The sequence below is a fragment of the Hibiscus syriacus genome, unplaced genomic scaffold (assembly GCF_006381635.1).
Source record: "Hibiscus syriacus cultivar Baekdansim isolate YM2019G1 unplaced genomic scaffold, ASM638163v2 tig00112738_pilon, whole genome shotgun sequence".
Lineage (NCBI taxonomy): Eukaryota > Viridiplantae > Streptophyta > Magnoliopsida > Malvales > Malvaceae > Hibiscus > Hibiscus syriacus.
Genome location: NW_024063392.1, coordinates 675,396 through 698,231, shown reverse-complemented (window position 1 = coordinate 698,231; position 22,836 = coordinate 675,396). Strand labels below are relative to the sequence as shown.

General features: G+C 33.6%; 1 protein-coding gene across 1 annotated transcript; it reads right to left on the bottom strand.

Moving 5' to 3' along the window:
• Nucleotides 1-1,100: 1,100 nt before the first annotated feature.
• Nucleotides 1,101-2,218, bottom strand: LOC120182807 (GDSL esterase/lipase At5g33370-like). Its single transcript, XM_039187671.1, has 3 exons — nucleotides 1,968-2,218; nucleotides 1,624-1,876; nucleotides 1,101-1,540 (listed from the first exon to the last, which is right to left on the bottom strand). The coding sequence occupies exons 1-3, from the start codon at nucleotides 1,968-1,970 to the stop codon at nucleotides 1,308-1,310; spliced, it is 489 nt and encodes a 162-aa protein (XP_039043602.1). The 5' UTR covers nucleotides 1,971-2,218; the 3' UTR covers nucleotides 1,101-1,307.
• Between the last annotated feature and the right edge of the window lie 20,618 nt (nucleotides 2,219-22,836).

Genomic DNA, 22,836 nt, shown 5'->3' with positions numbered 1-22,836 from the left:
TTTCAAAGAATTTTTCTTGTTGAAATATTCCCAAAAAAAATGTTTAAGCTTCTCTTTCCTAATTCAAAACAAGGGCATTTTTAAGTTTCTTCAGTTTAATTATAAGGCTGAAAAAATGGGAACTTCCGATCCTCGGTGAATCGGAATCGGAATCGGAATCGGGTAGATGGAGTGGGAAAGTGAGTTATGACTCGAGATTTCAACTATCGTTGATAGAGTTGGTAGCTTTAGGACGTCTTTCTTTTTTCTTTCTCTAGACTGGACACGTTTCTAATTCGAAATTACTGCAATGCCATTGTGAGATGTGATCTTAGAAATTATTCTCATTGGTTCCTTAAACTTAGAAATTACTTGTAGCATGTTTATTATAGTGATTTATACCATTGCTTTTATACCTATATATATATAAATTTCATATAACTTTTATATTTTCATTTTTTATATTTATCGTGTATTATAACTTTTAAGAAATTTAAAAAAAAATTAAAATTTTAAGATTTTAAAGATTTTGAACATGTAAATGTCATTTGGGAAAATACGATCTACTGACATAACATTTGACAAACTCACATGATTTATCAAAATCAAATTTAATACACTTGATCGCACCATCTAACATTAATCTATGGATAATCATATGATGACTTTACGGTTATGACTTTTCATTTAAGTCAGAAATGATTAATCGTTGTCATAACATATTTGATTTTATTAATTAATTTAATTTTAGGATTGATTTATTTTCTCTCTTGGTGGTGTTGTTGAAGTAGCTTAAACAATTATATTTGATGATAACAAAGAGAGATAGCTTTGAGGAGAAGCATGGCTGCAATTTGGTTTCCACTAACAAAAATAGGGTTGCCACTAATTGATTAAGCGTGTGATTGAAGGGGAAAAAACGGCAAAATAATAAATAAATTAATATAACTAATAACAGCTTATTTGAGTTAGCTGACACCACGATTTCAATATTTGACTTTGGGGGAATGGAGATATGAACCCAAAATCCCACGATTTCAATAATTTTTATACTCTTTATTTTCTATATTACTATGAAATTTCATTCTATTTACCATAAATAAATTTATATATTTTAAAAGAATACATGAATTATTTTCAAATCTAATGACTACTAATCATCAATTCATTCCAAAGGCATGTCCAATTCCAACATTACAATCCATCACAATATTCAAGACAAAAGGCAAAAAGAAGTTGAAACACAACATTAATTTTACGACAGTTGAAGAAACAAATTCTTGAACAACACTCCTAACATTTTTTCATAAAAAAAAGAGCTGATGTGATCAGATGATGGAATCAAAGGCCATGATAGTGCTCAGATTCATGGGGTGCATGTATTGATTAGAGCCAGTCATGATCTGCTCCACGATCAATCTATTAGCCTTCTCCGATGGATGAAATGGATCCCAAAACGCATAGGCATCTATGTTGGGACATAAATTTGATAATCGAGTGCACAAACCTAGTCCATTGTAGGGTCCTTGCCCACAACAGGCTGTTTCCGATGTCGTAAATCCTGTTCCGAAACCAAGATTCCAAGTTTAAATTCATTTCGATCGATACATATTTACATCCTACACTTACTCTCGAGTTACGAACCAAAGGCTTGGGGGTCGGAAACGAGATAGTTGTGCATTCTTTGAGTATTTGCACTAATGAAGACATCTTTTCCAATTACAGCATTGAGTTCATTTATCATTTGAGCAAGTTGTGGATTGCACAAGGAAGCAGCGCGTTGCAGTTCCTGCGAGCACCCGCCGTTGTTGCCTCTCGTCACAAGTTCCACCGGAACACAACCCAAAGGTCCAGTGCCCTTCACTAGAACCCTTTGTGCTCCTAGTTTGTATAGTTTCTGAATTTCAAGATACTTAATTGTACCTAACACATATACTCGAATCCAAGTAGCATAGTCGCTAATGTCAGTTTCGGTACTAAAAGATTACCATCAGGAGTTTTTGATACTCGGAAATAAGAAACCGGACATAATTAGGCAAACTGTATTGTCTGGATCTTGCAGAGAAGGGGACCAAGTAATAGTTGTTGACGAAATCGTTACCCCCGACAGTGATAAGGACGAGTGCTTGGCTTACCAGTCGATGAGCTTGCTTCAATGCAACCAAAGCCGACAGTCTTCTCTTGTATTCTTGAAACAACTCCAACTGTCTATTGTTAGGAAATAAACCGAGTACGAGTAATTTCCCTATAACCAGATTAGTGAGAATGAAAAATAAAAGCGGAAAAATAATACCCGAAATTGATAACGGAGTTCAGCCAATTTGCTTACGTCTCTGGACAGCTGCAGATCTTTTACTAAGAGAGAAATTTTACAGGTGTTTACAAAACACTCACTACTCACAAGAAAGCTCTCTAGTATTGGGAGAAAGAAATGATTTTTGAGATTTGGGATTTGAAGCTAAATGAGCTAGGGTATTTATAGTTGAAACTTAGGGACTAATCTTTGAAAAAACCCTATAGTGCAATTACTAAAGTGAATTTACTCATTCATATTTTCAACAAACATCTACCAAACTTTGAAAAACATTTTTCAAAGAAACATTTACCAAACTTTGAAAACCATTTTCAAAGAAACATTTACCAAACTTTGAAAACCATTTTCAAAGTTGGTTGCCAACCTTTAGACTTTTAACAATCACCCACTTGAAGACTGATTTTAATCTGTCTTCACACCTCGATCGATGCAGCAGCATTTCTAGTTTTGTAATTCTTGCATGCCAATTGAAGCTGAACACAACTTTAGTTTGTCCATGGTCACCGTCTTTGTCAACATGTCTGCCGGATTTTGAGCTCCACTGATCTTTTCAAGTTTCAAAATCTCATCTTCCAAAAGAGACCGGATAAAATGATATCGCAATTGTATGTGCTTTGTCCTGGAATGAAAAGACGGATTCTTTGCTAGATGGATAGCACTTTGACTATCGCAATACAAGACATTGTTTTCTTGTTTCTTGCCTAACTCTTCCAAGAAACTTTGGAGCTAAACCATCTCCTTGCTAGCTTCCGTAACAACGACATATTCTGCTTCAGTTGTGGAGAGAGCAACTATCTTGATAAAAAGGAGAACACAACTCTCAAGAAAACTCTCTAAATTCTCTAGCATTGGGAGAAAGTTAGAATGATTTGGGATGGTTTTGAAGCTAAATGGGTTAGGGTATTTATAGTTTAAGCTTAATGATTAATCTTATAAATACCCTAAAGTACATGGACTAATTTAGCAATTTTATCATTTATTTTTCAACAATTGTTGCACCGAATAGCCGTGAATGTTGAAAACTAATTTGCAGACCACCGAAAGTTTTGGCCAAGTGGCCAACTTGGCATTGACTTTTCAACATTCAGAAGGGTATATTTTATGAGCAAGATTACAGAATGCTCACCGGGTCTCCTAGTCATTTGAAGCTGAAGCTATAGTTGCTGTCCATGGGTGTGATTACAAAGCTCATGATGAATGAGAGACTTATAGGAAAATGGATCAGTTTATCTGGGATGCGAAGAACATTGTTCGGAGGTTTGTTGCCTGTCGTTTGAACTTCCTTGCTCGATCGGGGAACGGAGTGGCTCGTGGCCTAGTGTATCAGCAGCGGTCGATAGGTCAGAGACAACTAATATATTTTGGATCGAAGACGCGCTGCCTGTTGTTCTTGAGTTAGCAAATGCTGACTGTGGACTGTACGAACCACCGTGAAGGTTGCTTTACTGCCTGGTTTTGTGCTTTACTCCTGTTCTTTGAATTAGATTTTTTTAAACTTATCTAGCGACATAGTGGGCAAAAAGGTGTATTTCTGCTTTTAAAGGTTTGAGTCCTGGAATATAGAGATCGTGTTTATATTATCGATAATTAAAAAAATTATAAATAAATATTATCTTATAATTATATTAGTCTAAAAAATAAACTTTTTAAAAATTTAATTTTTTTTATTAAATATCCTGACTGTTTCATTAATATTCATCAATGATCGTGACAAAAAAAATAATTCACTTCTCTAATTAAAAATAACATTTAATTTCTCATATCTTCTTATTAAAAATAACCTCCGATCATGTAAAATGAAACTTTATTGTTAAAATTATGGAGAAAATGGGATTTGATTGTTCTTTCATTAACTCATTTTGAATTGAACTTTACTGCTTCTTATTGCATTCAAATTTATGGAAAGATTTCAGATGTCCTTAAATCGGATCGAGGATTTCGACAAAAAAAAAATCCTTTATCTTCTTATCTTTCTCTCGTATGTTCAGAGGGACTTTATACCCTCATTGTTATTGGACAACGTAAAGGTCTAATCAAAGGAATATACGCGAGTGGGAGGATAAATAATTTGTTTTATGTGGATGCAGCTTGCTTTTGGTGCTCTTGAGGTCTTTTTCAAATTCGTGACCCAAGCACTTTCGATATATGCCATGTCTTGTTACTTGTTATCAGATGGTATCAGCTCTATGTCTGCTCATATGAGAGCTCATTGATGGTCAAAAAGTAAGACGCTCGAGGATGAGCATATATCGCATGAAAAAAAAAAACTTTGTCCAACTAAAAGGGATGGTGGATAAACATTCTGTGACCTTTAACCTTTTAATTTGGCATTACTCGACAAACAAGTTTGGAAACTAATTCAAAACCCCCACTCACAGCTGTACACAGTCATAGCAGCAAAATATTCCCATAGCTCATTCTTCATGGACGCAAGGTAGGGAAAGGCATCTTACGCATGGACACACCGGCTGATTCATTGAGGGCTAAGGTTGGGTACATGTCCATCTTAAATTCGAATTTTCTTCAATTAGTCGTGTCCACCTTAAAATTTTATTATGTTCACTTTAAAATCTAAATTTTCTACGATTAGTGATATATTTTATTGATGTTGTTCACCCTAAAATTTTATTTATGCATATCTCATTTAAAAACTTTATATTGTTAATATATATGTTGTAACATCCTTTTTGCGTGTCCGTCCCTGAACATGAGTAAGAGATATCACATAACATTTAGAAAATGGTTTACACTTGAAAATTAGTAAAATTTTGTTTCTTTAAAATTCATTTATTTAATTTTTTTAATCAAAACTAGTTAATCGTGTATAACTAGAAAATAATATTTTGACATACAAATCAAACTCGGTTTTAAGCAACAATATTGCAGTTCAATATTGTTTAATATCATAAGTAAAACTGTCTAAAAACTATCGAAATTAAAACTCATCTTTATTCTAATAAAATATAACTTTATCAATTAGTAAACTAAAACCCGTATTTATAACCATATTTATGCTTACTAAAATCCATATATATAAATATTATTATGAAACATTTAAAAGCTATACGCATATCAGAGTATTTCAAATTTAACCATTTTAAAATATTGTGGACACTTATTATATGTATACATGCCAACTAGAAATTAAAAATAACAGTAGGATTATGGGGGTAAATAGTATTCGATAATTGATGCCAAGCTCATCTCCTTACTCCACTCGCTTTTTTTACCTACTCGTGAGACCATACACGCTAAGTATACACTTGTGAGGCATTATTAAATATAAAATAAAACATATTGGTTTATAAAATATCACATAACTTATAGTACATAAAATTTCATATAATAATATATGAATATTTGAAATAGATTTTCAAACTTTTCTTTAAACTAAAATCTGAAAATCAACATTTTATAATTCACGGATCAGAATAAACAGTTCATATATAAGGCTTTTTATGTCAAATCAGAATATTCAATGAAAGCTTTACTTTCAATGAATCAAATAAACCTGCATTTTTCACATTTATTTAACTAATAATCCAATGTATAACAAATGAGAATGCATGGTACTTGAGTCAGACGAGTGTACTATATGCAGTATAACTGTTTATGAATAAATTGCACCTTTAGTGCCCTTGTGAATCAATTGCACCATCGGTGCCATATAACTGGTTTGCACATATATTGCCTTTTTTTTATACTAGTACAGACATTGTAGAACACAACAAAATTGTACCTATAACGAGGATACATTACACTAGCATATCATATGTGCAAACATCATATCATGATTCACGTATGTGTCATAAAATGTATTATTTCCTCTGTGTAGCATACACGAATGTACCTATATAAGATCAATCGATAAACACTCCACCTCATAGCATGTCACTTGTACCATCAATTCTCAATGCATATACAATGGGCTTTTCATATCAAACTATATATCATTTATTTATCAATTGTATCCATAGATACCAACAAGTCCAAATACCATATAAAAGTGTGTTGGACAGTTCATAACCAAAATCATCAATAATTCTTTTATTAAAATATCATATAAAAATGTATTGGGTGCTTCATACACAAAATCATTCATAAACCATTTAAAAATCATTATAAAAATATTTCATAACATAATTCAAATTCTTTTTCTTTCAAAAATATAGAGGTTGACTTATCGCAAGTCTTCCTCATATAATATATATATATATATATATATATATATATAAACTAGGTAAGAATGTACCCAACTGGTAATGACTCACTAGCTAACCTTTCTATCAATATAAACATCACTTTTGTACTATATCCTTATTTTTAAACTTGCTCGAATCTTGATCATTGTTGAACCTATTTTGATTTAACAAATTAAAGGGGCAAAATGTTTTTGGACTTGATTGAATTTATTCAAAGTTTTTAAAAATAAGTCAAAGTCCATAAAACTTGAATTTGAACACAAAATTATTTTTTTGAAAAGAAGTAATGATATTGTTTTTACAGTATCGATATTATTCTTGTAGTATCGATACCAAAGGTAAGGGAAGTATCGATACTCTCATGGTAGTATCGATACTACCTATTTGTTTTAAATGTGTTCAGATTCCAGTAGTAATTTTTGGTACCGATACTCAAAGGAGTATTGATACTACTTTGTATAGTAGTATCGAAATCATGACCTCAGTATCGATACTCTAAGCTCGAGTTTCGATACTCCATGGTCTGGGCAGTTTTATTTTGCAGCAATTAAGTCACCAACGGCTCCAAAACATCTTCAACGTCTAGAAATGGTCACAAACACATTCCAACATATTAAATGAAGTTCAAGACACTTGAAGAATGTTACACAACACCTATCCAAGCATTGATTATCAAGAGAAAAGCTTCCATTCCTTATTCTTCATTTTCTCTTGTAAATAGTGTGTTTTTAGTGAGCTTAATTTGTAAACACCTTCATTCGAGAGGTTTCTTGTTTACATTCTTTTTATTCTTTTTAAAAATGGGTCGGTTTATAGTTTAGCCATTGAAAACTAGGAAGTTCTAAAAGGGTACTCTTGAACCTAGAAAAAGAAAGAACAAATTGGTAAATTTGTTAGAAATCCTTAGTGTGGAGCTAGGGTAGTGGATGTAAATTTCTTTGAGGAAGTTGAACAACTCTAAATAAATGTGCAAATTTTCTATCATTTTTCTCCATACTCCTAAAATTTTATTTAGCCAATTTACCCCCTCTTGGAACTTTTTCGGTTGATGGATAGAGCATCATAAATCCCAACAATTGGTATCAAAGTGGGTAAAAAATTGACGGTTTAACAACCTTGTGAAGGTCCTTGAAGCTCTCTATCAATTCCCGACACAACCAAGAAGGTAAGTTCAACATCTGATGCAAATTACCTTGAAGATTCACACTCCATTCAAAGGCCTACTTACTTCAATGGTAACAACTAATCCTATTGGAAGAATAGGATGATGTTATTCATTCAAGCCAGTGACCTTGCGGTTTAGGATTCCATCATCGACGGTTCTCCTGTTTCACTAAGAAATCAAAAGATTTAGACCAATGAAGACAAGAAGCTTGCCCAACTAAATGTCAAATCCATGAACATCCTCTTTTGTGCTCTTGGCCCGAACGAATATAGTAGAGTATCTTCATGCTCTAATACTAAGGAGATTTGTAATAAGTTTCACGAAGGAACAAGCTAAGTGAAGGAGTAAAAGATTGACATTCTCACTTTCAACTAGGATAACTTCAAGATAAAGCCCGATGAAGACATTAAGATGATGTCTGATCGATTCACTTAAATCATAAACGAGTTGAAGAACTTTGGGAAGGTTTATCCCAATGAAGAAGTAGTGAGAAAGATGCTTGTCTCATTGCCTACATCATGGGAAGGAAAAGAAAACGCCATTGAAGAAGCCAAGGACTTGGATTTGTACACCCTAGATGAACTAATTGGTTTTTTACCCACTTATTAGGTGAAACTCCAAAAGAAGAAGAATAAGAGAAGAACAAGAAAAAGAAGTAGGTGAGAATCGCCTTTAAATACACCAATGAGAGCAATCAAGACTTAAGTGAAGAGGTGGATGAATATGAAGAGTTGGCCAAGCTCTTCAAAAATTTACAAAATTCATGTCTCCCAAAGGGAAAAATGAAGCATGAATCGGTCAAGAAGAAAAGTCCCCCCCGGTGTGCTTTGAGTGCCAAAGAAAGGGGCATGCCAAATTTGATTGCCCTCTTCTAAATAATAAGGGATAAAGAATAAAGAAGGCATTTATGGTTGCTTAGAGTGATGAAGACAACTCCAATAATGAAGTAGCCAACTTATGTCTCATGGTCATCGAAGAAGATTTAAGAGTAACTTCTAACTCTTTTGATTTAAATTCTTATTCATTTAAAGAGTTACAAGATGCCTATGATGAATGTAATTGGAATTTGAGACCATGAATTCCACATATAAGAAATTAATTTCAAATTTTAAAGTTGAAAATGATTTTCTTTTGAAAGAAAAAATAGATTTTGAAAAACAAAATGAAATTTTGAAAATTGAATTTAAGATTTCAAAATTCAAAATCAATGATTTAGAAAAAGAAAATCTTTATTTAAAAGTTAAGCATGAATGCTTAACAAAAGAAAAAAAATTCTCAAAATAATTCATCATGTTTAAAAATGACAAAATGCTCACATTGTCATTTTTATTGTCACTTGGAACATACTTGTCCTTTAAAACTTAGAAAACATTTTAAAATTAGACAAGTATGAGTTCCTAAGGGAACAAGAGTCTTTTACACTAACATTCAAGGATCCAAAACAATTTGGATACTCAAAGCTTCTAAAGGCATAATTAAACGTTCCAACATTTAATTTAAAGTTAGTAATCAACTATTGAATAATTTCCATTTTAAACTTCTATTTTCCAAAATCTATGATTAAGTCCCTATACTTGTACAAACTTCCAAATCAATCCAAATTAACATTTAACATCAAAATCATCATTCTAACATTTCATTTCAGCATAGTACATCAACCTTTAAACAAATGTATCTCAATCCCTCAATTTTCTAAATTATGCAAAAAAGTCCCTATAACTTTACAAAGTTCCAAATCGGTCCAAACAACTTTCCAAATCATGTAGAATCATTCATACATCATTTCTAACCCTTGTATAATTTTTTATATAATTTTTTCTTAATATTTACCTTTAGGACGAATGCCAAAGGTCACTTTGACATTGGTTCCAAACTTGATTCAAACATGGTTTCATCTAGGGATGGCAACTCAACTCGAATCCGACGGGTTCCGACCCGACCCGACCCGATCGGGTCGGATTTTTTAAAAAAAATTTCGGGTTCAGGTCGGGTAGGGTCGGGTTTTTTTTAAATGTACTGTTCGGGTCGGGTCGGGTCGGGTTTAGGGTGAAAAAAATCCGACCAGACCCGACCCGAAAAATATATATAATTTTATCCTATATATTTAGGGATAATTACAATAATGTCCCTCTATATATAATTTTTTTCAATTAAGTCACTGTTTTCATTGAATAAATTTTTTTTATTATTATTTCGGGTCGGGTCGGGTCGGGTCGGGTTTCTAAGTCATATATTCGGGTCGGGTCGGGTCGGGTGAAACCTTAATTTCGTCGGGTCGGGTCGGGTCACGGGTGAAAAACCCTTTCTTCTCGGGTCGGGTCGGGTGGCCCAAAAACCCGACCCGACCCGACCCATTGCCATCCCTAGTTTCATCTCCTAAACATCATTTCTAATCAACTACAACAAATTACATATCAATTTCAATTCAAATCCAATCTTTCCATAAAAACCTAATTAACCAAACCTTGCTTCAACCGTTTGCAATTGTTTTTAATCATCATACAAGCTTGTAAATGAATAAACCATACCACTAACATCAAAATTCATCCTTAAATCATTAAAAATCAACTTCCCCTTCATCCAACATATTCATGAAACTAAGGATTTAAGCAAGGAAAGTATGAATAATTGGTACCAAATGATAGAGAATTTCATGGAGATTAATTCTCTATTTCATGTCTTAATCCAAAAATCAAGTAATTAAGCTTGAAAATGAAAAATAATTTTTTTCTTACCTTGAAGAAGACTCACGGCATAGAGGTTGAAGAAGAACAAAGTTTCATGGATTTTCTACTTAAAAATCTAATACGCTTGTCTTATAATCCAATTAAATGAATTAAAAATTCATTTAATTAAAAATTACCAATTTACCATTAGTAAATCATTATAATTACTACCATGCCATTACCATGATATCATTCCTTACATCATCAAATTCAAACATGGACAAAGATTTTCTCATATTCTAATTTGCCCTTGTATTATTCCAAAAATTACAATATTACCATTTTAATCTAACATTCCTGATTTAACATGGAAACCAACTTAAATCCAATTAGACAAGTTAAATTCTACTGGTAAAAAATATGGAAATAAAATTATTAACCTTATACTGTCATCCTTCAAATTTTCCTAAATTTTGGATTTGATTTGATTATCCAAATATTTTACTCAACTTTATCACTTTATAGCTTTTTAAGATAAATTTCGGATAAAAATATGATTCTTAAGAAAATGTCATTCTCGGGGGTGAACTATTCATTTACGATATAAAATTTTTCTATAAAATTACCATTTTGGTCTTGAACTTTTCATAAATTTATTCTTTGACCACTAAACTTTCAAAATTTTGGGGCATTACATATGTGTCCACCCTAAAAAAATATTTCTGGATCCGCCACTACAAGCCTGTACTGAGCAAAGGAAGCCCTCAAAGCTGGATACTTTTGGTAGATTGGGTTTGAAGGGAACACTAAAATACACTTCGTGTTAGGAAATAAACCGAGTACAAGTAATTTCCCTATAACCAGATTAGTGAGAATGCAAAATAAAAGCGGAAAAATAATACCCGAAATTGATAACAGAGTTCAGCCAATTGTGCTTACGTCTCCAGACTACTGCAGATCTTTTACTAAGAGAGACAATTTGCAGGTGTTTACAAAACACTCACTACTCACAAGAAAGCTCTCTATTATTGGGAGGAAGAAATGATTTTTGGGATGATTTTGAAGCTAAATGAGCTAGGGTATTTATAGTTGAAACTTAGGGACTAATCTTTGAAAATACCCTAAAGTGCAATGACTCAATTTTGTAATTATACCTATTACAAAATATTAAACAAATTTGCAGCCCATGTGTTTGCCAAAATTCAATAATTTTGGCTGCCTAAATTCCAGCTGCCCAAGTTTGAATTCAACAAAATTCAGCTTCAACAAATTCAACTTTGAATTTTCAACTTTGAATTTTCAACAATCTCCCACTTGAAGATTGATTTTAATCTGTCTTCACACCTTGATCAATACAACAACATTTCTGGTCTTGTTATTCTAGCATGCCAACTGAAGCTGAACACAACTTCAGTTTGTTCGTAGTCACCGTCTTTGTCAACATGTCTGCTGGATTTTGAGCTCCACTGATCTTTTCATGTTTCAAAATCCCATCTTCCAGAAGAGACCGGATAAAATGATATCGCAATTGTATGTGCTTCGTCCTGGAATGAAAAGACGGATTATTCGCTAGATGGATAGCACTTTGACTGTCGCAATACAAGACATTGTTTTCTTGTTTCTTTCCTAACTATTCCAAGAAACTTTGAAGCCAAACCATCTCCTTGCTGGCTTCCGTAACAGCGACATATTCCGCTTCAGTTGTGGAGAGAGCAACTATCTTTTGTAGTTGAGAAAACCAACTCATTGCAGTACCTCCTAGAGTATAGACATACCCTGTAGTGCTCCTTCTGATGTCAACATTTCTGGCTAAGTCAGCATATACATAGCCTGTCAGTATCGTATCTCCACCTTTGAAACAAAGTGTTTTATTTGTAGTACCCCGCAGATATCTAAGGATCCATTTGACAGCTTCTCAGTGTACTTTGTCAGGATTATTCATGTACCTACTAACAACTCCCACTACATGAGCAATATCTGGTCTGGTACAAACCATGACATACATCAGACTTCCAATTGCTGAGGCATACGACACCTTCACCATGTGTGCACGTTCTTCCTCCGTCTTTGGTGACTGTTCTTTGGAGAGTCTAAAATAAACACCTAAAGGTGTACTTACTGGTTTAGTATCTTACATGTTAAACCTGTAGAGTACTTTGTTGATGTACTCAGCCTGTGATAACATCAAAGTCCCCGACTTTGTGTCTCTCTTGATCCTCATCCCAAGAATCTGCTTTGCTGCACCCAGATCTTTCATTGCAAACTGCTTCGACAATGTTTGCTTCAAGTTTATAATCTCTTTCATGTCTGAGCCTGCAACGAGCATGTCATCAACGTACAACAATAAAATAATGAAGCTATTGTCGAGCCTCTTGATGTAGCAACAATGATCTGCTTGGCATCTGGTAAAACCACTGCTACTCATGAAGCTATCGAATTTCTTGTACCACTGTCTAGGAGCTTATTTTAAACCATACAAGCTCTTCTTCAACCTGCATACCAGGTTTTTCTTGCATGCCTCTATGAATCCTTCTGCTGCCTCATATAGATTTCTTCCTCCAAATCACCATGAAGGAAAGCTGTCTTTACATCTAACTGCTCAAGATGTAGATTTTCTGCAGCTACAATTTTCAACACCAGTCTGATAGTAGACAGTTTCACGACTGGAGAGAAAATTTCATTGTAGTAAATACCTTCTTTTTGCTGAAAACCTTTGACAACCAATCTCGCTTTGTAACGTTTGCTCCCATCATGCTCTTCTTTGATCCTGTAAATCTACTTGTTGTGAAGCGCTTTCTTGCCTGGTGGTAATTCAGCTAATTCTCACGTCTGATTTGACATAAGCGAGTCCATCTTATCTTTCATGGAAGACTCCCACTTGATTGAATCCTCCACTTGCATTGCTTCATCATAGCACTCTGGTTCACCATTGTGAGTCAGCAACAAGTAGTGCAAAGAAGGAGAATACCATTGGGTTGGTTTAGAAATTCTAGAGGAGCGTCTTAGTTCCGGTGTGCATGGTTCTTCTTGAACTGCTTCAGGACTGATCTGAACATCATTTCCAGAAATCTCCTCGAACTCAGCAAATTCCTTTGTTTCAGCTTTGGTATTTGAACTACTTGATTCTACAGTTGACATGTCTTTGTACATCATATTCTCATTGAAAATGACATCTCTGCTTCTGATGATCTTCCAATTTTCATAGTCCCAAAACCGGTAACCGAACTCATCACCGTCATAACCAACAAAGGCACATTTGTTGGACTTAGCATCAAGTTTACTTCTTTCAGCAGAGTCTATATGTACATAAGAAATACAACCAAACACTCTTAAATGTGAAATGTTTATTTCTTTCTTGCTCCAAACTTCCTCTAGTATTCTGCCATCCAAAGGAACTGAGGGCCCACGGTTGATCAGGTAAGCTGCAGTGTTGATAGCTTCAGCCCATAGAAATTTGGGTAATCCGGCATGTATCATCATGCTTCTGGCACGTTCATTCATAGTTCTGTTCATGCGCTCTGCTACGCCATTCTGATGCGGTGTCATAGGAACTGTTGTCTCCATCTTGATCCCATTGTTTGCGCAGAAATCTCTAAATCTCCTATTTTTGTACTCTCCTCCATTGTCAGACCTCAACCGCTTGACTTTCAGACCAGTCTCATTTTTCACCATGGCCTTCCATTTTCTGAAGGTATCAAAGGCTTCTGATTTCTTCTTCAGAAAATAAACCCACACCTTCCTTATAGAATCATCGATGAAGGTGACATAATATAATGAGCCTGCAAGAGATGGAACTGGAGATGGTCCCCATACATCAGTATGAACCAACTCTAACTTTTCAGCCTTGGGTGTCTTACCAATCTTTGCAAAGCTGACTTTCTTTTGTTTGCCAAAGATGCAATCCTTGCATAGTCCGATATATATATTATTTAGATCCGGCAACTTCCCCTTTGAAAAAAGTGTCTTTATCCCTTTCTCACTCATATGGCCAAGCCTTTGGTACCATAGGTTTGATTTTCCATCAGCATCTGCTACTGCAATGATATTCTCTAAATTTGAGGTTATATAGAGAGTACCAGTTTTCTTACCACGAGCAATGACGAGTGCTCCTTTGGTAATCTTCCATTCACAGCCTAAAAAGGTTGTACTATATCCTTCTCCATCAAGCTGTCCTATAGAAATCAAATTTCTTTTGAGGCTAGGAATATGTCTCACTCCTTTCAGCGTCCAGGTGGTCTGGTTTGGCAACTTTAATCGGATGTCTCTTTTTCCGACGATCTTCAAGGTTTCATCACTGGCTAGATGAACATTTCCAAAATCACAACTGACATAGTTCTCCATGATTTCTCGGCATGGGGTGGAGTGGAAAGATGCCCCTGAATCCAAGATCCATGATTCAATCGGAGTGTTGACGCTTAGAATCATGGCATCACATGTCTCCTCTGTCATGTTGGCAGATTCATGTGCACCGGTATCTTTCTTCAGTGCTCGACAATCTCTTTTAAAGTGACCATTCTTGCCACAATTATAACAGGTAAAATTTTTTTTTTCATGTTCTTGATTTGCCCCTTCTGGATTTCGATCTGCCACGATTTGAATTTCTTTATGAAGTTCTCCCTCTGGACTCCATGTGCAAGGCTGAGGAGGTTGATGCTTCACCCGATTCTCTCCGTCGAATTTCTTCGCTCAGTACCAGATCCCGAACATCGTCGAATTTCAATTTACTATTTCCCGAAGAGCTGCTAACAGTTGTAACAGTAGCATTCTAACTGTCTGGTAGAGATGATAAGAGAATTAAAGCTCGAACTTTATCATCTAATTCAATTTCCACTTAACTCAACTGGGTTGTGATTGTGTTGAGTTCATTTAGGTGTTGTGCCATCGATGTCCCTTCCGTCATCCGCAAATTGAATAATCGCCTCATCAAGTGCACTTTGTTTGAGGCTGATGGCTTCTCATACATACTGGAGAGAGCCGCCATAAGACCCGCCGTGGTCTTTTCCTTTGCTATGTTGAAAGCAATATTGCGGGATAACGTCAGTCGAATAACTCCGAGGGCTTTTCTGTCGAGAAGAGCCCAGTCTTCATTCTTCATGTCTTCTGGTTGCTTTCCTGAGAGAGGTTGATATAGATTTTTCTGGTACAAAAAATCTTCGATTTGCATCTTCCAAAAGCCAAAGTCCGCACCATCGAACTTTTCAATTTTCAACTTCCCTTCATCTGCAGCCATCGCTCCCACTCGAATTTGATTTCGTTTGGATCGTTTCTGATAATTCTTGCGAACCACCGTGTATTAGAACACCTCCGTCGACAAACTCGTATCATCGACAAAATTTTTACTATTCACGAAATTCACGTGAATAGTAATGAATAGTAACATCACAAAAAATTGACAAAATTCACAACCAAAAGCTCTGATACCAGTTGTTAGGAAATAAACCGAGTACGAGTAATTTCCCTATAACCAGATTAGTGAGAATGCGAAATAAAAGCGGAAAAATAATACCCGGAATTGATAACGGAGTTCAGCCAATTTGCTTACGTCTCCGGACAGCTGCAAATCTTTTACTAAGAGAGAAAATTTACAGGTGTTTACAAAACACTCACTACTCACAAGAAAGCTCTCTAGTATTGGGAGAAAGAAATAATTTTTGGGATTTGAGATTTGAAGCTAAATGAACTAGGGTATTTATAGTTAAAACTTAGGGACTAATCTTTGAAAAAATCCTACAGTACAATGACTAAAGTGAATTTACCCATTCCTATTTTCAACAAACTTTACCAAACTTTGAAAAACATTTTTAAAAGAAACATTTACCAAACTTAACATTCTCAGTATATTTACATGCAATTCCAACATTGAAGCAAAGATAGCAGCAGATCAGATATGTGTAATTTAGTAAGTCAACAAATCGTAACTTACAAATTGGACTCCGGTGTCATTAAGGATTCCAACACCAGCCGAAGCAAAGTTGGCACCAACAAGCAGCTTTTTCCCGTTAAAATCTGGGCTCAAATATGGCAATGGTGATTCCGATAGGCCAATTTGCTTACCTGCAAACCACACAAATAAACATATTAACAGGAGGATTTAAATCGCAGTCACGGCTAACAAATATTAGAAACTTAACCAATGAGGTCTGGGATGTTAAGGCCATTAGAGAAACGGCCGGTGGGTTGTCCCATCGGGTAATCAATGCCGTAAGGTGGCGAATCGGCACGAGCCGTGGTTGGAGGTAATTATTGTTGCCACTGTCGACAAGCAAATCACCAAAAATGAAGAAAGCTCGAGGTTCGGCAACGGTGGCAATTCACCCAAAGATCATTGTTAACAAAGCCAAGACCATCGCCGAAGCCGAAGGAGCCATCGATATTATCGTAAGAAACCAAAGAAGACTTGTATGGGAACAAGAGAAGAATGAGATTGCCTTTTTATAGATCTGGAATTTAAGCCACCATTGAATTAAAGAGAAGTTGTTTTAGCTGAACATAACTTATACCAACTTTTGCCACCTTTGTCACTGAATTCATTGCCTAGTGTTGCAATTTTCTTGATGATGTTCTGTCTGTAAAGGTAACTGGGAACACAATAGGGTTTTCAATGATATGAACTTAGGTATACAAGTGTGGCCTATGGGGCTGATAAAACCCGACGTCAGAATTATGATTAATCATTAAGAAATGAAAAGCATTTGAATTTATCAGGTGACCTTGTTCTTAAAAAAGTATTGTTCATTTAAGAGATTTGGAATTCGAGCAATTGCATTTGTATACATTATCAACAATTAAAAAATATTTCCAACAATTATCATCTTGGAAAATTATAATCAATAGATGATTGTTTCTTAATATAAAAAACAATGTCCGGTGACACTCAAACAAACAACACAAACAACTATAATCAAGACAACATCTAACCCGTGTGATATTAGACTATCTAGATACACAATATTTGATATGTTGAGGCAGTGAGAATGAACATTGATACTTGGTATTTGATATGGACTAAGACAATAAGATTCAGTATGGCGGCAATAAAAGTAAGCATGTATACTTGATAATTAAGGAAATGAGAATGAGTGTGGGTACTGAGAATGAGTGTGGGTACTGGATATCTGATTGTCAAACAAAAACAACAATCATTCTATGGATAACTCAACTCTATATGTGATATATATCTATTTCTTAAACATATTCATTCTAAATATTTTTTTAGAATTCGTTAATTTTATTATATAAAAAAAGAAATATTCAAAATTATAATAAAGATTTACGATCATAATCGTAAACTAAACACTTAATTAGGATATTTTTATACAAGGAGAATGTTAAAAAAACCTAATAAAATACTCGAATAAAAGATAAATACAAACAGATCTGGCCGCATCAGCAAACAAACCACAAAATAGGATCAAGCTATTAAAAGACAATCGGCAAATCGCAAATCAGAGTAGAGTGACGTGAGAAAACTATTCATGAATGTAAATCGTGTATCCAAATCTAATCAAATGATCCAAAATAGGAAAAATCAACATGATAACAAATAATCTTTATATTAATTAGTCGTGACGGTGTTAAATTCAATCCTGAAAAAAAGTTAAACAAAACAACAATTAAATGACTGAAAAGTGCTAAAAGATTAAAAAAAACATGTCATAAAGATTAAAAAATCATAACATAAAAACATAATTATTTTAAACTGAAAAAATAAGAAAAAATAAAGATAAAATATAAAAAATAAAAAATAAAAAATTCTGATGGTGAACGGCCAGCACCAAAGCTAGTGCTGTCGCCGCCGCCTGTGACTGCTATCAAAGAAAGAAAAAAATAAAAATGGGGGCACTGATAAAAGGGCGAAGGAAACTAGGACAAAAATCAATACCCGCTACATCAATATTGATATTAAATAATTTTGTGGAATTCCAATGAGGCTTGTTCAACAGGTAGCTTGATTTATCCGAGAAACCCAACTCCGTTACTCTGAATTCGAGCCTAGTACCCCGTAACCACGATCTCAACCACCTCATTAATCTTTATCTTGGTGACGGAAGCTCTTCACTTATTAATCGACAAAGAAGTAGAGAAAGGAAAGATAGAAGGCATTCAAAGCATTGTCCCTGACATTTCTATTTCCCACCTTCAATTCTCGGATGAAACAATCTTATTTTTAAGACATGAGGAGTGATGTATAGCAAACGTAAAGCGTCTTAGTTTTGTAAAGGATCGATACTCGTGAAAAAAAGATCGTTCCTTCACTACGTGCTTTATGAAAAATTGTAAAATTACATTCATTAAAGGTCTTAAGTATGTTTAAGTCTTAGTTTGATCCCAGGATGTTGGTTTAAGTTCATAATAGTCCAGAAATTGAATTGTTAATTAATATTAGACCTAAACTTGGAATTTGATGAGACTTGTTCTATCACACTTTAATACACTGAATGACACAATAATGAGGTCAATTGCATGTTTCCTGATACAACTTTTGCATTGTTTACATTTTAGTCCATAGAAATGCATGTTCAATTAGATCCTTGTTTGAAGTCTGATTAATCTGGAAATTTGCATGCCATTAATTAAGGATTGATAATAAATATTGGTAATCTTATTTTAGTATTTTAACTTTGAATTATTTGATTATGTGAATTGACTATGTTAGTTAACAACATGTATTTTGCAATGTATCAATATTTAAATGATGTTGGATTGTTGTTATTCATCCGTTGTCACGTGTTACATTATGTATGTTTTAAATTTGAATGCTTTCGTATAGTACATATACTTTAGGATTTTTGTTTTGTATGAAAAGTTCAAAAACTAATGTATGTTCAAGTATCCGAGTTATTCTTCGTGATCGGGTATGGGGTGTTATATTTTGTGGTATCAAAGCGTAGGATATGAAAAGATTGATGATGTTATGTGTTTGCATGTCAGGGTAGAAAATGGGAACCACATTGCCACATTTGGTTTGAAAATTTTTGTAGGTATTGCCTTGATCATTGGTGCGCTTCTTACATTGTTTAAATGTGTAGTGTTTAGCCTAGTTATGATGACGCCGCGTCGTGCTTTTCTAAGTGTTTCTGAGGGTAGTTGCCCTACCACTAGAGAAAATGCAATAGAGATCGGAAGTGGTGTCAACTGACCCCCACTTGTGGCTCCACAATCGAATCCTCATGTCAATGTGTTGACTAAGGTAATTATCGGTGTCCTTTGTCGAGTCATCCTTGATGGTCACTTGTTTTCATTTGTTTATGTTCATTTATGTTAATTTGTTCGTTTATTTTTATTCGTTTATGTTTGTTTATGTTCGTTCATTTATGTTTAACTCAATCTCTCTATACTCATTTAAAATATTAAGGCCCAATAAATTTTAATCTAATACCCGTTAATATTTTAAAATTCTATTAATTTTAATTCAAATAAAAAAACCCAAAATAATTAAATAAAATATAATCCTAAAATTTGTTAGGAAAGAAGAAAAAATCTATTTTCAAATCTTAATATTATCTCTCACGCCTTACTTTATTTGGTCTTTGTCCACTGGTGTCTAACACTCTTAACTGAATTACCGGAGACGACTTAGTCAGAGCCTCAAAATAAATCCTTTTCAAGACTTCGAGATCTTCTTAGCATCCTAAGTTCTTCACATATTTTTCAAAGGTTAGATATTTTATATTTTTCTAAATAAAATTTTTAAACTTTTTAGGGTTTGTAATTTATCTTTTTCAAAATTAGATGTATGCAATATAGAAGAATTTTACATGGGTTTACCTCTTTTAAAACTACTCAATTTTACATGAGCTCAATTTTATATATTGATCTTTGATGGATATCTTAGTTAGGGTGAATGACTACTATTGGTGTTGTATATAAAATCAATAGCAACTTGTTTATCTCATTATCTGTTTGGATTCTCAGTAGTTTTATTTCTTACAAAGTTTAAATAAAAAATATTTACTTCTTCAATAATTAATATAGAGATAGGAAAGGGGGTAAACTGACTATGATTAATTTTATAAATTAGCCTATCTTGTTTTTAAGTCCAATGTAGAAAAACCACCTAATTATTCTTAATGATCGAAGTTAAATTTGTTGAAAAAAATAAACATCAAAGTGAGTACAATTATCAGCTCTTCATTTAAATAATGAGGACAATTTGATGTTAAAATTTAGAAACAATGTTTTCCAAAGCATGTCAAGTGTCAACTAACCAAAACAACTCGTTTCTTGTTGTTTTCAACTCTCACCAACTCATTTTACATTTATTAATGTAGACTAATACAACAGTAAACGAACATGAAAAATTGAGATGAAAAAATGATATAGTTTAGACTATATCATTTTACATTTATTAGTGTAAACTAATACAATAATAAATGTCATGTTCGTTACTTTTTCTTATCTTGTTGTGTTGTATGTCATATGTTAGCTATTTATTTTCTTATGTTGTAATTTTTTGTGACAGATTACCAAACACAAATCGTTCACTTAAATGGTTTCGTTGAAACAAAAGGAGTTAATCAGCAGGTAATCCATGATTGTTTTATATTAATCTTTTAGTTATAGTTTTCTTGTTAATGCTAACATTTATTAATTCTTGAACCACATATGTCTGATGTTTCTTGTAGGGGTCCATTCCCATTTCATGACGATCAATATTTAGACAATTATTCCCCACTTGAATCAATCGAATTTGAATCAAGTGAAGACACTCCAACCATGAAAAATACACAATGTTCTGATATTATTGTTACTACAGCTGATAATGAAGAAATTGATACAATTACTACAATTGGTGCAGAACAAGTTGATACAACTAACTATGAAGAACAAACTCCACTCACTAAAAGGAAGAGAAAAACACTTCGGAAGTTTGGGAACATTTTCTTTTGGTTAATTTGCCTGATGGAACTGAATTGTGTGAGTGCATCTACTGTGGAGAAAAGATCAATAAATTCAAACATGGAACCATCACACTGCTACATAAGCATATTGGTGATTGCCCAAAGATAAAAGCGATGAATAGAGGTCAATTAAATTTAAAAGTGTTCCTTGGCAAATTAGATTCTTCAACTATGGTTTAAAATTGGAAGTTTGATATTGCGAGGATGAAAGAGGTTATTTCCCACATGATCATGGTTCATGAGTTACCCTTTAATTTTGTGGGGTATGAACTGTTTAATGATGTAATGAAAGAAAAAAAATACATGATTTAATAAGATCTCACGTGCATTTGTTAGATAAGATTATGTTTCCAGTTATAAGATTGGAAAGAAAAGAGTTCAAAAACTGTTACATACTATCAAGTGTGTGAGCATCACTACAAATATGTGGACATCGACTCAAAACATCCATTACATGGTAGTTACATGTCATTTTGTAGATTCTGGTTTCAAGCATCACAAATGCATATTAAGTTTTGTTGATATGCATCCACCATATTATGGAGTTTGTATCTATGATTCTCTCTTTAAGTGTCTAAAAGAGTGGAATATTGAGACAAATGTGGCTTTTTTGATAATTGACAATGCTAAGACCAATGATGTGATGGCTAGGAAATTGATGAAAATTTTGAATCTTAAGAAAAAAACTTGTTGTTGGTGGAAAATTGTTTCATGTGTGGTGTTGTGTACATATTCTTGATTTGTTAGTTCAAGATGGTCTTGGAGAAATTGAAGAAATAATTCATAATGTTCGTAAGAGTGTTAAACATGTGAATGCCTCTCTAGGTCGATTGCATATCTTTAGTGAACTCACCAAATAACTTTCAATGTCAAAGAAGCATTTGATTTTAGATATTACCACTCAATGGAATGCTACATATGCTATGTTGTCTACTGCTTTGGAGTTCAAAGAAGTGTCTATAAATTATGTTGATCGAGAATCTACATACATTACTTTGCTAAGAGAGAAAGACTGGAAAAAATCGAAGAGGTTTGCTCATTTTTGGCACTTTTCAATGAAGCTACAAAAAATGTTTCAGGTATTATTTGATTTCTTTTATTGATTTTTAATACAAGTCATTTTTCATGTAATATTTCTTTTTTTATTTTATAGGTTCTAAATATCCTACCTCTAATTTATTTCTAAGTAAATTGTTTGGGATAAAAAAAGCATTGAATGCAGTAGTTTTAGATAGAAGTGATTACATGGTAGCTATAGCCTTGAAGATGAAGAAAAAATTTGACAAATATTGGGGTACTTATAATTTTTTTTATTTCAATTGGTATCGTTTTAGATCCCAGGTGTTATACAACAAACGTTGACCTTATTACATGCAGTAGTGAATTTTATTTCAACGAATTAAATACCATTGTGATTTATTAGTTTAAAAAGTCCTAACTCCCTATTATTGCTACATGCTTTAGTGAATTTTCTATCGCAATAGTTGTTGTTTTTATATTGAAAAAAAAACTGATAGTGTTCTTGTTTTTTTATTCTCCCCAATTGACTTATTCTTCAAAAGAAAATATTATTGGTTGTTGTATGAAATAAAAATTATGTAATTGCTGG